The sequence below is a fragment of the Lucilia cuprina genome, chromosome 2 (assembly GCF_022045245.1).
Source record: "Lucilia cuprina isolate Lc7/37 chromosome 2, ASM2204524v1, whole genome shotgun sequence".
Classification (NCBI taxonomy): Eukaryota; Metazoa; Arthropoda; class Insecta; order Diptera; family Calliphoridae; genus Lucilia; species Lucilia cuprina.
Window position 1 is genome coordinate 62346450 of NC_060950.1, and position 15000 is coordinate 62361449.

The 15000-nt window shown below is 32.6% G+C and overlaps 3 protein-coding genes and 1 long non-coding RNA gene across 4 annotated transcripts; 2 read left to right on the forward strand and 2 right to left on the reverse strand.

Annotated features, from left to right (window-relative positions):
• Positions 1–809: 809 nt before the first annotated feature.
• Positions 810–3243, reverse strand: LOC111683845 (mediator of RNA polymerase II transcription subunit 2). Its single transcript, XM_023445962.2, has 3 exons — positions 2502–3243; positions 2148–2439; positions 810–1897 (listed from the first exon to the last, which is right to left on the reverse strand). Exons 1-3 carry the CDS (start codon positions 2939–2941, stop codon positions 1172–1174), a joined length of 1458 nt encoding a protein of 485 aa, XP_023301730.2. The 5' UTR covers positions 2942–3243; the 3' UTR covers positions 810–1171.
• Positions 3244–3704: 461 nt separating this feature from the next.
• LOC111683848 lies at positions 3705–5154 on the forward strand. The gene is made up of 3 exons (XM_023445966.2): positions 3705–4300; positions 4361–4478; positions 4541–5154. The coding sequence occupies exons 1-3, from the start codon at positions 3867–3869 to the stop codon at positions 5063–5065; spliced, it is 1077 nt and encodes a 358-aa protein (XP_023301734.1). The 5' UTR covers positions 3705–3866; the 3' UTR covers positions 5066–5154.
• A 3508-nt stretch (positions 5155–8662) lies between these two features.
• LOC111683847 (prolactin regulatory element-binding protein) lies at positions 8663–11053 on the reverse strand. Its single transcript, XM_023445965.2, has 5 exons — positions 10347–11053; positions 9720–10279; positions 9227–9641; positions 8995–9157; positions 8663–8919 (listed from the first exon to the last, which is right to left on the reverse strand). Exons 1-5 carry the CDS (start codon positions 10485–10487, stop codon positions 8834–8836), a joined length of 1365 nt encoding a protein of 454 aa, XP_023301733.1. The 5' UTR covers positions 10488–11053; the 3' UTR covers positions 8663–8833.
• A 1535-nt stretch (positions 11054–12588) lies between these two features.
• LOC124421320 lies at positions 12589–14182 on the forward strand. Its single transcript, XR_006941576.1, has 3 exons — positions 12589–12725; positions 12793–13947; positions 14006–14182. It is a non-coding gene; the product is annotated as an uncharacterized LOC124421320 (long non-coding RNA).
• Positions 14183–15000: the final 818 nt, after the last annotated feature.

The following is a 15000-nucleotide window of genomic DNA, read 5'->3' on the forward strand; positions in this document are numbered from 1 at the left end:
AACTGAACTAGAACTGAACTAGAACTGAACTAGAACTGAACTAGAACTGAAATAGAACTGAACTAGAACTAAACTAGAACTGAACTAGAACTGAACTAGAACTGAACTTGAACTGAACTGAACTTGAACTAGAACTGAACTAGAACTGAAATAGAACTGAAATAGAACTGAACTAGAACTGAACTAGAACTGAACAAGAACTAAACTAGAACTGAACTAGAACTGAACTAGAACTAGTACTGATCTAGAACTGAACTAGAACTGAACTAGAACTGAACTAGAACTGAACTAGAACTGAACTAGAACTGAACAAGAACTGAACTAGAACTGAACTAGAACTTAACTAGAACTGAACTAGAACTGAACTAGAACTGAACTAGAACCGAACTAGAACCGAACTAGAACTGAACTAGAACCGAACTAGAACTGAACTAGAACAGAACTAGAACTCAACTAGAACTGAATAAGAATTCTTCGAACCGAATGTCATCATTCAACTGGGATTCCTTATAGCAGATTCTGATTAGCTTTGTCCATCGTCGTAGTTTACATTTTGTTTGATTAAAATAAAAATACGCATGATACAACCAGAATTCTTCGAGTAAACATTTTTTATAACAAATAGGAAATGTATAAATACATCTTCCTCGATTTGTGTAACGATAACTTAACCTTTTCGTATAACTAGTAGATACTTTTTTTTACTTAATTAAAATGCCAACTTAATGGTTTATTTTATTTTGCTAAAAACTATTGTTTGTTTTGTTTTTACTTTTTTGTTAAACTACTAATAATTGTTTAAAAAATTGTCTGTTTTATAAAATCGATAACATATATTTGCCATAACTGAATTTATAGCATTGTTCTGTGTATAATACAATAAGTCTACAAAAAAAGAACTGTTTGATACATAATAATATATTAGTATTTATGCTGATTTTGTTATTGTTTTAATGAGGAGTATAAAATCTCTTGATCATAATCATTGGTTATCGAAATAGGGTTTGTTATATATTAATATTTTTATTAAACTTATGTTAAACTAAAGTTAAGGTTTTTGTCCTAATACATCTTACGTTAGTTTGCTGGTTGCTTGTTTTGTTTTTACGCCACTTTTTCTTAGATATTTAACAATGTTTCTTGTTGATTGTATTATGATTTAGCTTATCTTCTAATTTGTTAAATCTGTAGAGGATTTTGTTACATTATCCAATTTTTGTAGGATTTCCTGTTGCAGATTCATAAATTTTGGGAAAAATTCCTCCATTAATTTAACTTTACGTTCCTCTAGACGTAAGCGTTTACGATTGATTTCTCCTTGCTCGACAAGTAGAACATTCTTTTTACGCACCTCTTCTAAATAAAGTCCCTCTAAAGAATCACTTGTTACGGGTGTAACGGCCCCACTATTGGACGTTGAGCGATTACGTTTACGTGGAGATGCTGCTACAGCCATTGCTTTTGGTGGTTGCATGGCTAAATTATTGTTAGAATTTGGTGCATGATTTGTAAAATTGACAATACCATCGGCATTGGCATTATTATGATTTTGTACCGCACGATTTCTTATTAACAGAGAATTAGGATTATTACTGTGTATTTGTGAGTTTTCCAAATTTGTAGAATTTTCTGCTGCATGAGGAACTTGTGATGAATGTAATGATGATTGATTATCAACCATATGTAGATCAGTTAAATTATTCATGGCGTCATCAGTGCTACCATCACTCCTCAGTTCATTTGTTCCCGTTAGCGTTAGCTCAGTGAAACCATCTTGCTTTAAATCAGTTTCGATTTCTTGTTTAATTTCTAATTGATCACTGCCAAATAAATCGGTACTGAAAATATTACCCGACTGTGAATTATTGCAGTAGAGATTTTGATCTGATAAGGATGACTGCAAAAAGATTGAAATTTATTAATTGTTTTATAAAACAGACATATTTTTGAACAAGATCAGTTTTAGTGCAGTTCTAGTTCAGTTCTAGTTCAGTTCTAGTTCAGTTCTAGTTCAGTTCTAGTTCAGTTCTAGTTCAGTTCTAGTTCAGTTCTAGTTCAGTTCTAGTTCAGTTCTAGTTCAGTTCTAGTTCAGTTCTAGTTCAGTTCTAGTTCAGTTCTAATTCAGTTCAAGTTCTACTACTACTTACACTGCTCATATTAACTTCATCGGTTAACTGATGATCGGCGTTATGGGACTGGCTTAGATTAATGCCCTGCTCTGTTATATTGGACATATTCGATATACTGCTGGGAGATGGGGGTTGCGTAGCGCAATTTAATAACTCTGTAGGCGAAACATCACGATTATTTTCCAATGCTTCCGGCGGCACAGGTTCATCGTCTTTAGAACGATATTGATTCTTTAAGATTCTCTCCACAATATCGTATTTCTTCCATTTTACTGCGTTTTTATCCATTTCTAAATTCTTTTTGACTTGTCTGAAAAGGAATTACAAAAATTATTTTTTGCTAGTTAAAATTGCGCAAAAAATAGACTTTACCTAAATTTAGCCCTTGTCTGATTTACTTTACACTGAACTTCCTCAGGCTTTACATCTATATTAAAACGTTCCCTCATCTCATCCGACCATTTGGCAAAAAATATGGTATTTTTACCGTGTCTGGTTAAACGCCAATTTTCCCTACCCCATATTTCATAGAATTTCTCTTCTTCCTTGGGCGTCCAGTAGCGCCTGTGTTTAGTTTTTGACTCAGCGTCTATATTATTTTCCTGCTCATTTAGGGGATTAAGCATTGCAACATCATTATTGTGTTCCGCTTGTGCTGGTTTCGGCGGTGGTGCTGGAGGCTCTGATGCATCAACTGCTGCTGCGGCAGCTGCCGTCGACTCTGTCGTTGCATTAGAATCCTCGGTTGTTTCAATATTTTCCTTAGGTGGTGCTTCATTTTCTGTATTCTCTTCTGTTTTAACTTCTAGCATTTTGCACACGTTTATCTTACAAATTATATACTGTGTTTATATTTCTCTTTTTTTATTTATTTAATGAACAATTTGCACAGTTTTTCTTGTAATACCAAGTAATTATTAAATTTTTATTGCAGCCGTAGCGGCGAAAAAATTTTGTATTATTTTTGGTGTTGTTTAATTAGCGATTTTGTGAGAAAAATAGCTTCTTAATACCTAATAAGAGTTATTTTTAAAATTATTCAGCGGTTATTGTTTGCGGAAAGGAGTTGGCATCATTTTGCTACACTTAATCTCGTACGAATTCCTCTTCTTGCTGAAAAAATTCAGAGTGGAATAATATCATAAAGCGAAAGTTGTCAATTTATATATCAGGGATGGCAGTCGAGATTTTAATTTTGTATAAAACAGCATTAAAAAGTGTATTTTTTTTATTCTATAACATATATATTTTATTTAAACTAGACTACTGGGTAAAGAGCAAAATATAGACTGGAATAGATGTACATTTCATAATCGATTTGAACTAACAAAAGTTTATGTGTGTTTGTCAAAAAATTAACGAAATAAGCGTTTTTTCAAACAAATTATTTTTAAAATTAAGTTATTTAAAAATTATTTATAGGAATTTTATAAAAAAAAATATTTTACATTTATTTCAATTTACAATAATTATATATTTTATTTAAATTAATTTTATACATTAATTTTTTTTTACATTTTCTTGCTTGCCGTCTGGCAACATTTTGTATAATTATACATCAAATATACAACTCTGTTACTCCATGTCAAGATGTAAAAGTAGTTGTTGTTGCTGTTTTTACCATTTTCACCCCAATTGTTTTGTTTATATTTTTTCTTTGGAAAAATTGCGACTGAAAACTTTTCTTTTTGCAATCGATTACAATTTTCTGCAAACTTTTAAACATAACTTGAAGTAATGACAGATTTACAACCTAATGGTGAACCTAAAAAGATATATCTCAGCAAACCATCGGAACAGCCAGCCGTCAAAAACGAACCTATAGTATCAACTAGCACTCCTCAATATACAACAGCTAGCACTCCTCAACAATGGAGATCTTTAAGAAGTTGTTCGGCAGATATGGTACGTATACCACCGAGACGGCATCCACCACCGGTGGATAAGACAGGTGAAGAACATTTGAGTAATCACAAGAAACAACGTTACTGGAATTCCTGGGAAGAGTTGTATTTGGTCGAATTGTGGCGTCGCTACAAGGAAGAATTGACCGTAGTCAATGTGCCTTTGCCGGTATATCGTAAGATGATGATAGCCATGCGTAATCGTAATATGATAGTTACAGCTCAGGATTGTCGACGAAAGGTCAATACCCTTAACACGAGATACAAGTAAGTTTGTAAATTAATAGATAGAATGATTTTTCTGATTTATTGATTTTAATTTTCTAGACAAGAATTACAAAAAATGGAAACTTCAGGTTGCAAATCTGAATGGCGTTTGTTTCCTCTGATACATTGTGTTTTGCAACCTAAAATTAAAGAATTTGATGCTTGGCATGAACCGATTGTAAGTAATTTGTTTTTCATGTTTGTTTTAATAATTTTGTGTACTTATCTTTCATTTTCTAGATTATCAAAAAGCTCTTAGATAAAATACCTAAACCAGTGGAAGTTGAAACTACCGCATCAACACAAAACCACCAAAACAGCAACAGCCATCAGTATTCAGCTTATCAAACACGCACTGCTCCCACTTCAACTCAAGTCAATTCTTATCAGCAGCGTACTTACGTTTCCTCTGCCTTATATACCGATGCCAATTCACCCTACAATCGACTATCTTCGTCACAGGGTCGTTGTGAAAAATCCTCTATATTACCCTTCCGCAATATAACCATGGAGAAAATTGAACAATTGCGTCAGGATAACAATCGTTTAGCCGAACAACGTGATGCTGATCTAAAGTCTTTACATTTGGAAGAAGAAAATTTCCGCTGTTTTGAGACATTTATACGCATCTGGACGGAACAGAAAGAAATGGAATTACGACGTGTTCAACTGATGTCTGAACAAAATGTTATTAGTATAGAAAATGAAGAAAATCAGAATGTCGAACAGCATCAGCTGCATGAAACAGCAGTAACAGCTAAATGATATAATTCTTATTACTTAGTATTAGACTTTATTTATATATTTTAGTTATTTTGATTATTATTATTAATATATTCTGCATTGAAACTTTACAGAATTGAGACATTTTTTTGTGTTGTGTAGAAAAAACAAAACCCCAATAATTATTTTTAATAAAAATTGACTTGATTTTAAAATTATACTTAGTTTGTCATTCCGTTTGTAATTTCTATAATATAAAGTATATACGTTCTGCATCCTTATAGATAGCGGAGTCGATTTAGCCATATCCATGTCTTTCTGTATGTTTGTTGAAATCAGTTTTTAGAGGACCCTAGATAACGGCGAGGTCCAAATCTTCAATAATTCTTTTAGACATGCTTTCGAGAAGATCGCTATTTAAAATCATTAAAATCGGTCCAGAAATAATGGAGATATAAGAAAAAATCCAAGACAACCTCTGAAAATTTCATCAAAAACTGAAATTTTTTATTTATGCTCAAACAGAAATTGCAAAAAACAAAAACAAAATACATAATCATACGGTAAATTATGTTATTTTACTCTTGTTTATAAAAACATAAGGCAGAGCGAGAGCAGCAGAGCAAGAGTAGCAGAGCGAGAGCAGCAGAGCAAGAATAGCAGAGCGAGAGTAGCAGAACAAGAGTAGCAGAGCGAGAGCAGCATTAGTGTGTTGTTATTGACAAGAAACATGAAAATATGTGGAACCTGACTCAAGTCAGAAGCCATAAAAGGGAACTTTTTGGTACTTTTTCGTTTTTCAAAAGGTACTTTTTGAATATTATATAATATTGAACCTATGAATATGAAATTAAGTATGTAGATTCGGAATTATATGAGAATCCATAAAAGGGTACATTTTTTATACATTTTCGTTCTACTCAGTTTTTGTTAGATCTGGTCCACACTAGGAAACTTTTGTTGAGAAACTTTTTCTTAATTCTCTTTTGAAGTTTCCTTAATGACCACACATAGAAACTTTTGTTTCAGAAACTACGTATTAATTGCATTAATTTGTTGTTGTACGAATGAGAAGAATAACAAAACAAGTTTCCGAGTACTGCGAGAGAGATGAATGATATTCTTTCTCTCTCACGAAAAATCAAAAGTTTTCCAAAAAAAGTTTCCTAGTGTGGACCGGCAGTTAGTGTTTTTCATATAAAATTTCAAATATTGTTTTACATTCTTCTTTCTGAATACGGACCTTCGGCCGTTTGCAAAACCTCCTCAGCTCTTCTACACAAGTAATTTGGATCCTTTCCCTTTAAAAGTATTACGACATCATCTGCATAGCAGACAAGTCCTTTCTCGGTTAGTGTCCTTAGGAGGATATTAATCGTGGTAACCCAGAGTAAAAGTGACAAAATGCCACCGTTTGATATACAACAAAATACCTTTTTCCTGATAGTTATATCGTACATCTCGCAGCTAATCCATCAATTCCTTAGCATGTGGTTGATCTAGTTACGGAGCACCCGGTCAATATAAAACTGGTCTAGGGATTGGATAAGAGTATCAGTGTGTACGTTTTTAAAGGCGCATTCGTACAGCCAGTGTATATAGATTGCTATCAAAGGACAACTTCTTTTAAGGCGGTTTCCACCGATTGTCCCTTTACATAAGCATGCTGCTTAAATTTTAGATCTTTGTCGGGTATACTGCTTTTAATCATACTATCGTCTATGCATTCCAAGGTTTTAAGTAGGAAGGATGTTCTTGTTGTTGTAACAGCTCGACTGTAGCCGATAGTTCTTTCCTGGGGAAAAAAACTTTCGGTTGATACAGCTGTCGCTGGGTTGACAATCTTTGACCGAGTATGACTCGGTTCGTTCCGGATCGAAGATCCAATTGTCGTGGGAACGTAGGAAGGATGTAAGACCGATAAGGTCGATACGACTTAAGTGTCGCATGGCAAGGTTTCCCTGGCTTAGGTATAAATATTGCATTCTGCCATTTATTTGGCATTTAATTTATCTGAGACAAATGTACGAAAACCAGTCCCGCTTGCATCTGTAAGAATGCCCGAAAAATTACATTCGGCCCTGTAGCTTTATAGAGAGCGAAGCTCTTGATTGCCCCTTTAAACATATCAAATGTAATTACAATTTCCGTGTCGTTCCCACGACAATTGGATCTTCGCTCCGGAACGACCCGAGTCATACTCGGCCAAAGAACTTTTTTTCCCCCAGAAAGAACTATCGGCCATAGTCCTCCCCTTCCTCCAATATCGGTTCATCTATGTTATTCGATATACCGAGTGAGAAATGGGAGTCCATATCCTCCAGTCTCCTTGTCATCGACCATAGATTCCGGTTTTTTACGCTGTCTACCGATTCATTTACGCTGTCTACCGATTCACAGAAAAGTTTCCACGAATTCATTAAGTTTACTACGCTACTCATCCCAGTATACTGCGGCCTTTTAACACCATGCTGTGGTTAAATAGTTTGCGAAGAATCTTACTAAGCCTTTGGATCTCCCCGGTTACTTAGGGTTTTCCCTGAGCAGATCTCCGCTCTCACAGAGGGCAGCTGTTCTCGAACGATTCAACCAAGGCACTTGGAGAGCATTTTTACTTTGGCGTCTATGTCCTCTTTATTTCGACATTGAATAGTGTCCTGACATAAACGGTTATTTAGTAAAGAACCGAAGATTGTTCAATAAGTTTTAGACTTATTCCGAAATTTTATCGGTTTTGGTAAACAGATTCAAGGTATATGTTACCACGACCTTGCTTCAGCACCGTTGCATCCGATGTGGCTAATCCTGTTGAGAGGAGAAAACATAACTTCCTGTGACATAAGATACATGTTCTCGGTCGAGACCCTGTATTAGCGTAGAAAAGTTGGAAATTTACGTGATTAAATTCAGAAACCTTGTTGCGAATCGTCCGAGGTTTTTGTTATGACAATTTTATAGCATGATAAAATTTGTGTTAAAACAACTTTATGTCATAACATATTTTTCAACAACTTTTTTTAAAAAACAATTTTTTTCTTAGTTTTCTTTGTTTATTTTGAATAAAATCTCTTGTTTTTTCTACTTTTAAGTTTTCTTTTCTCAATTTCCAAAATCCATTTAGTTAAAATTTGTTTATATATATATATATAGTTTACATTAACTTAAAAACTTTATACTTAAAAATAAAAAAATTAAATAGTAGATTTTTATATAATAAAATTATATTTTTGTTATTATTTTAAACGAAAAAAATGGGAGAGTTTTAAACCAAAGAATGGTTAAAAAAGCTTAAAAATTAATTATTTTAAATAAAATTATTATATTAATATATATATAAACATGTTTAGAGAGAGAGAGAGAGGGAGGGAGAGAGAGAAAAGGTTTTAAAAAGGCAGATTATTGTTTAAAAGAAAACTAATTTAAAAACACGTTAAACTTTTTGTTATTTTGATAAATACATTATTTTGACTTTTAACAAATTAAAACAAATTTTAGAATTTGTTTAATTAGTTGATTTTTAACAAATTTAAATATCTTTTAATGTTCAACTTAAAAGTGTTTACATTTCGTTTTAAATTCTTATATTTATGTATTTTATGTTGGTTTTTTCTTTATAATTCGTTAGTTTTATATAAATGCCTAGTAATTTTGTAATTATTTATTAAATTATTGTTTTGTTTTTTCAATCAATTATACTGCACTCCTGTCTGTCTGTCTGTCTTTGTTTTTATAACAATTTTTTTCCGTTTAATTTGTTTAAAGTTTGTTGTGATTCTATTTAGTGTTAATTTAGTGTTTTATTTTTTAACTCTAAAGTCCTAGATATGAGCATAAAGTAAATGCGCCAAATAGCACCAAAACTATAAGCATTATAGCTAACCAAGCGGGCATGGTGTCTGCAAAAGAAAAAAAATGTAAAAACAATTAAAAAATATTGCCCCGAAAAAAACCCATAATTTAAGAAAACTTACGTCTATGTTGCAAACTGTGTATGCACACTTTATTGTCTACGGATATAGATAAAACTGCAGCTTCGGTATCACTAGATATGGGTGGTCCTTCCTCATTGGTTACGGGCAAGAATTGTAAACCCGTCACAAACATTGAGTGAGCATTGGGTATAAGTAGAACACGCTAAAAAACATACAAATCAAATATGTTAAACATTCTTTGAAGAGTCCTTCTTTTACTCATTTTACCCACCTGTAAACTAAAGCCAATATACATGGAAATACTACCCGTAAACATGGTACCAACGGCCACAAAACGACCATCATCTCTTACCGCCAACGAGGCTAAACTTTCGTCTATGGCCACAGCTAAACGTATTTTACCCGTTGTGCTTTCCCACTGCTGTAAGTAACCTCTCTGTTTGCCTACCTTACCCAGTGGATTGGTTATAGTAAAGAGACGATATTTATCCCTCTGAGCCTCTATAGTACCATAACGACAACGTTTAAATAGATATTTAGCACCCTCTGGTGTATCCCATTTTAAGTCATAGACCTTTTTTGAAGTGGCCACATCCCATACAATGCCTTGACCATCTTTGGCAATGGTAACAATAAATTTTGAATCAGGACTTATATCAATATCATCAATTTCCTTAGTATGAGCTCTAAAACATACAAAAATTAAAAAAAAATCAATAACATTTTTTTTAAATTTTAATAAAAAACATCAAAAAAAAACTTACTCTATATCAGCGGATTTAATCATTTGTGGAAAAGACCAAACTCTCAGATGACCATCAGTACCACCGGTACACATTATATGACCATTAGGTGAAATTCTCACTACTCTTTGTAAAGGATCAGCGGTTAGGAAATCTGTTTGTATAGAATCTGCTGCTTTAATATCAAATTTTAAAATACGCCTAAGATTTGCATTTTGATCTTGAGTGTTTGTAGTCTTAGGCTCTGTTCCACCTGCAGCAGCATGACCATTAGGTATATCCTCAACACCCGACGCTGTGGTACGACGTTGTCTTACACCATTTTCATTGATGTGCATTTCCAGGGGTGATTTTTGAGATTTTTCTTCTTGTGTAACAGAAATTTCCTCTTTACCATCTTCACTTACAACCCGGGGATTAACAAAATACATTTGACAATGAGACTCTTGACCGGCACATAAAAATGAGCGTCTACCATCATTGCGCACAGCAAAATTCATCACAACATTGGCTCCAGTTTCATGACGTACCACCTCTTGGGCACAAAAGTGTTGGCCATTATGGTAAATTTCATAAATTTCCTAAAATATAAAAGAATTAGTAATAATTCTTCTTTTTTTTTTTTCTCATAAAAAAGAAAAAACTTACAAAACCATTTGCTACTCCTGTCTTACTGGCGCCACCACCACCGGCCACTAATACATGTCGACTAGTTAACATTTCCACTGCATATAAAGGAAAATTCACTCTGGCCAATAGACCATCACTTGGTTTTCTAGTTGGTGCCATGTCTGCTTATCTGCTTGTGGTCTGTCTTTGACCTTTCCCCTGTTTGCTTAACAAATTATAAACTATTGTTTTTTTGTTATAAATTATTGGCTTTTTATCAGCTGCTGCTATTGTCTAACAAAACTAATAAGTTTAGTTTTTCTTTTGTTGTAAAAAATCTATTTTGTCACCAATTTATTTTTTTCCGTCAGGGCCTTGTCCCTTTTTTCTTGACTGCTTTTTTGCTATTTATTAAGGGATTTTATTTAACTGCTATATTGTTGTTAAGTATGGCCTTATTTTAATTGTTTACAATAATTATTTTGTTAGTTTTTTAAGCTAAATTTTAATATTTTATTCATTTTTTCTGCTTTTTTGTATTGAGAAAGTTCCACGTACGTATTGTGGTGTAGTAAGCCGAGTCCTCCGCCGACAAATATTAACGACGGCGGCGACTGATAGTAAAAATATCGCCGGTGACTTAAAAACAACTTAAGCCGCCTAGTTAAGGGCCCTTCAGACGATCACACTTTACGTACGACAAGTCTAATGAAAAAGTAAGTCCCTGATCTAATGAAACCGGCTTGTTTTTTGAATCATTTCAAAAAATGAAGAGAGACATATGACTGTCAAATTTTCCATCTGTATTCTCTTTCAATGTGTGATGGTTTGATTACATATTGCGTTTAGACGATCCCATCCGTACTCTTCTACACAAAATTTTGACAGATCATATTACTTGTGTGATCGTGTAAAGCCGGCTTTAGTAAGTTTGAAAGGAGCATGTTTTATATTAGCAGCCTCAGAAGTAAGGTTCTATAGTTGAAACGAAAAGTCGACTTTTCGACTTTTTGCATTTTATGAAATGTCGACTTTTCGACTTTTTGCATTTAGTTAAAAGTCGATTTTTCGACTTTTTTCATTTAATTAAAAGTCAATTTTTCGACTTTTAATATTTTATAAATAGTCGACTGTTCGACTTTTTCCGACTTTTCGACTATTTTCGACTTTCCGACTTTTTTCGACTATTTTATTTATTATTATTAATAAAAAAATTATTTATATTTTTTCTATTTGTTGCAATTTTTTGAGTTTTTTCAACTTCTTTCTATTTTCGACTTTTTCCGACTTTTCGACTTTTTTCGCCTTTTTCCGACTATTATCGACATTTTCCAAATTTTTCGACTTTTTCCGACTTATTCCACTTTTTTCGACTTTTTCCCAATTTCCGACTTTTCGACTTTTTTCGACACTTTCCGACTTTCCGACTTTTTTCGACTTTTATTTACAGTCGACTTTTCGACTTTTTTCATAGACGATAGTCGAGTTATCGACTTTTTTGGAACAAAATAGTCGACTTCGACTTTTCGACTTTTTTCGACAAAAAGTCGATTGTTCGATTATTCGAAAGTAGATTTATAGAACCCTACTCAGAAGCAACAAAAGAAGTTATTTGGATAAGTCCAAAGTAAATTAATTTACTTTGGATAAGTTGCTTATAGGCAGTTTTTATTGTTTTGAATGACATTCCTTGAGTTAACGTTGAAAATTCTGCTGCTATACGATTGGCACAAAATCCAAAATATCATAGGCGAACAAAACATATTAGTTTGAAGCACTTCTTTGTTTGTGAGAAAGTCAGTGTAAAAGAATTTGAAATTCAACATATTTCTATTCAATATCAATTATGACAAAACTCATACATACAACTTACAAGATTAAAGATATTTTGTAATCCAATTGGTCTAGGAATGTAAAACATCACATAACAAGAGAAAGTGTTGAATTAAATTATTATGTACTTTGCATATTGATTGTGTATTTTTAACTAAGTAATATTTGTATTTATTAATCTTTTTCAATTCTCATAATATTTTAATTCGAAATAAATCGCTTACTACAAAAGCAAATCAACGTAAACCGTTATTTTCTTTAATGATAAATAAACAGTTTTATCGTCTAATGAAAACAAGAATATATGTTGGTAAGGCAGTGTCGATAATGTTGTAACAAAAGTTATCGTTAGTGATGGTAGCTGTTATGTTATCTTTAACATTTTGTCATAAGCATATATTTGAAAAAATTACTATTTTAAGAAAATAATTAAAGAAAAAAAGTAAAATGGTAATAATCGTTTTCAAATTTTTAATAAGTTTTATTAAAAATTTGGACGTTTTTATAAACAATTTAAAAATTTAAAGATAGTTTTAAAATTTGAAATATTTAACGGATATTTCCTGTTAAGGGAATGATTTTTTGGTATGTTATGTTTTTGGCCCAAAAAGTAGTACAATTATCCCTACTACATAATCCCTACTTACAACAGTTTAAGCTTAAAAACGGCGCGAAATAGACGTGTGAATTTGTGTGGAAAATTCTAAGTTGTATTCTTTCTTGATTATCCAAAATGTTAAAACAATATCGGTTAAGATTTTTGTCATCCCACAGCGAAGATACTCTTGGTGCGTCAATGATTTATACGTTTACATGACAGTGGTGGTGTTGTTGTTTAGAGCCGGCCAAGCAATTCTCTACCAAAAAGTCCACAGGCTTATGCTTAAATAAGATAAAGTGAAAATTTCTGTAATACAGGTGGAAAACACATTCCACATGACAGTGTAATGTCAACCAACTGACTCAGAAATGGAAAAATTGTCGAATAGTCATGATGCGTAAGAAGCTTGAACTGAAATACAACAAAGTTTCGACCAAAAGTCTCCTAGTGAAATGAACTTCCTTTGCCAATGAAAATGGGGTTAGACAAACTCGTAGCCCAGCTGCAGAAGTAGAAGATTTACTTAATGGCCATGCTGCAAGAGATAAACCAAACGTGGATTCCTAAAGAAAAAAAGGTTGAAGAATTTCACATCTTGAGGGTGAATAATAGTCAGAAAATGTTAATTTGTAAACGGTTAAGCCTTCTGTCGTTCCACAGCGAAGATGCCCTTGCCGTTTAATGATTTATATATTTACATGACAGTCGTGATTGTTTAGAGCCGTCCAAGCAATTTTCTACCAAAAGGCTCTATAGGCTTATGATTAAAGAAGACAAAGGGAAGATTTCTGTAATACAGGATGAAAATAAATCGCACATGACATACACCTTTAACCAACTGAATCCTAAATGCAAAATATTGAATAGACATAAAACTTAACAAGCTGGAGCTTAAATACAAGAAAGTTCCGACCAAGAGTCTCGCCGTAATATAAACTTCATTTATTAATGAAAATATGGTTTGATGAACTTGTTCCACAGCTTCAGGAGTAAAAGATTTACTTAATGACCATGCTGCTAGAGAAGCTGAATATTAAACAATAAAGAAACACAAGATCAAAATTCAAAACGAAATTTTATGAGGAAATGTCAAAAACGAACGTCAAAAACGATGCAGTAATCACATGCAGTGAAACTAGTCCATAAGTTTTAGTGACCCGTGGTGGGTCATCTCTTCAGATAGGAGCATTTGATACTTCTTTATTTGTAAGTTTTATTTCATGAAAATAACAAAATGTATTTTAGTAATTTTTTTATATTCTAGGGAATTTATGAAAAATTTCCATAATGGTCAACTCTTTTGTAATACATCACAAAACAGATAGGGTTCTATAAATCGACTTTCGAATAATCGAACAATCGACTTTTTGTCGGAAAAAGTCGAAAAGTCGAAGTTGACTATCGTCTGTGAAAAAAGTCGAAAAGTCGACTTTGTGAATAAAAGTCGAAAAAAGCCGAAAAGTCGAATAAAGTCGAAACGTCGTAAAAAGTCGAAACGTCGAAAAAAGTCGGAAAAAGTCGAAAAAAGTCGGAAAGAGTCGAAAAATCGAAAATTGTAGAAACAAGTCAAAAATTTAAAAAAAAGTGTAAAAAAAAGTAAAAAACTCTAAAATAGTCGGAAAAACTCGAAGAAAGTCAAAAAAAAAGTCGGAAAAGAGTAGAAAAAAGTCGAAAATAGTCAAAAAGTCGAAAAATCGACTATTTATAAAAAGTCGAAAAGTTGAAAAATCGACTTTTCATAAAATGCAAAAAGTCGACTTTTAACTAAATGAAAAAAGTCGAAAAGTCGAATTTTCGTTTCAACTGTAGAACCCTAAAAACAGATGTCAATGTTGTGATGAATTCAGTTCCAGTTTAGTTGCAGTTTAATTTATGAAAAGTGTATTCTTCTAGTTCAGTTTTAGTTTGAAACAAACAAAAAGGTTTCCCACTGTCTAAGCTGTAGTTCAAAGTGTTGAAAAATGAAGGTCGATACGTTGCCTATGGTTCCATGTTTTCGTGTAGTTATCAGTGTACATCGGCGTTAGTATACAGGTGAGTAATGGAAATCTATTTATTTATTTATTTACATTATATTAAACTTATAATTAATATAAGACTAATATTACTAAAAAAAGCAAGAGCTACGAAGGCTATCAGCTATTATATTAAGTAAAAATTAGATTTTTTTATTTATTTTTAAAATGTAGTTAAAGATGGCGTAGATGTTATCATTTGTAGTTTCCTTAAGAAGATTAATACCATTATTTGATAGATATT

Excerpts from the sequence above, each read along its gene's own strand:
- LOC111683845 (XM_023445962.2), bottom strand. The coding sequence starts at position 2,941 with ATGCTAGAAGTTAAAACAGAAGAGAATACAGAAAATGAAGCACCACCT. Across the intron at positions 2,440-2,501 it reads CAGACAAGGGCTAAATTTAG|ACAAGTCAAAAAGAATTTAG; the intron begins GTAAAGTCTATT and ends ATTCCTTTTCAG. Across the intron at positions 1,898-2,147 it reads ATGAAGTTAATATGAGCAGT|TCATCCTTATCAGATCAAAA; the intron begins GTAAGTAGTAGT and ends ATCTTTTTGCAG.
- LOC111683848 (XM_023445966.2), top strand. The coding sequence starts at position 3,867 with ATGACAGATTTACAACCTAATGGTGAACCTAAAAAGATATATCTCAGC. Across the intron at positions 4,301-4,360 it reads ACCCTTAACACGAGATACAA|ACAAGAATTACAAAAAATGG; the intron begins GTAAGTTTGTAA and ends TTAATTTTCTAG. Across the intron at positions 4,479-4,540 it reads ATGCTTGGCATGAACCGATT|ATTATCAAAAAGCTCTTAGA; the intron begins GTAAGTAATTTG and ends TTCATTTTCTAG.
- LOC111683847 (XM_023445965.2), bottom strand. The coding sequence starts at position 10,487 with ATGGCACCAACTAGAAAACCAAGTGATGGTCTATTGGCCAGAGTGAAT. Across the intron at positions 10,280-10,346 it reads CAGGAGTAGCAAATGGTTTT|GAAATTTATGAAATTTACCA; the intron begins GTAAGTTTTTTC and ends TTTATATTTTAG. Across the intron at positions 9,158-9,226 it reads ATATTGGCTTTAGTTTACAG|CGTGTTCTACTTATACCCAA; the intron begins GTGGGTAAAATG and ends TATGTTTTTTAG.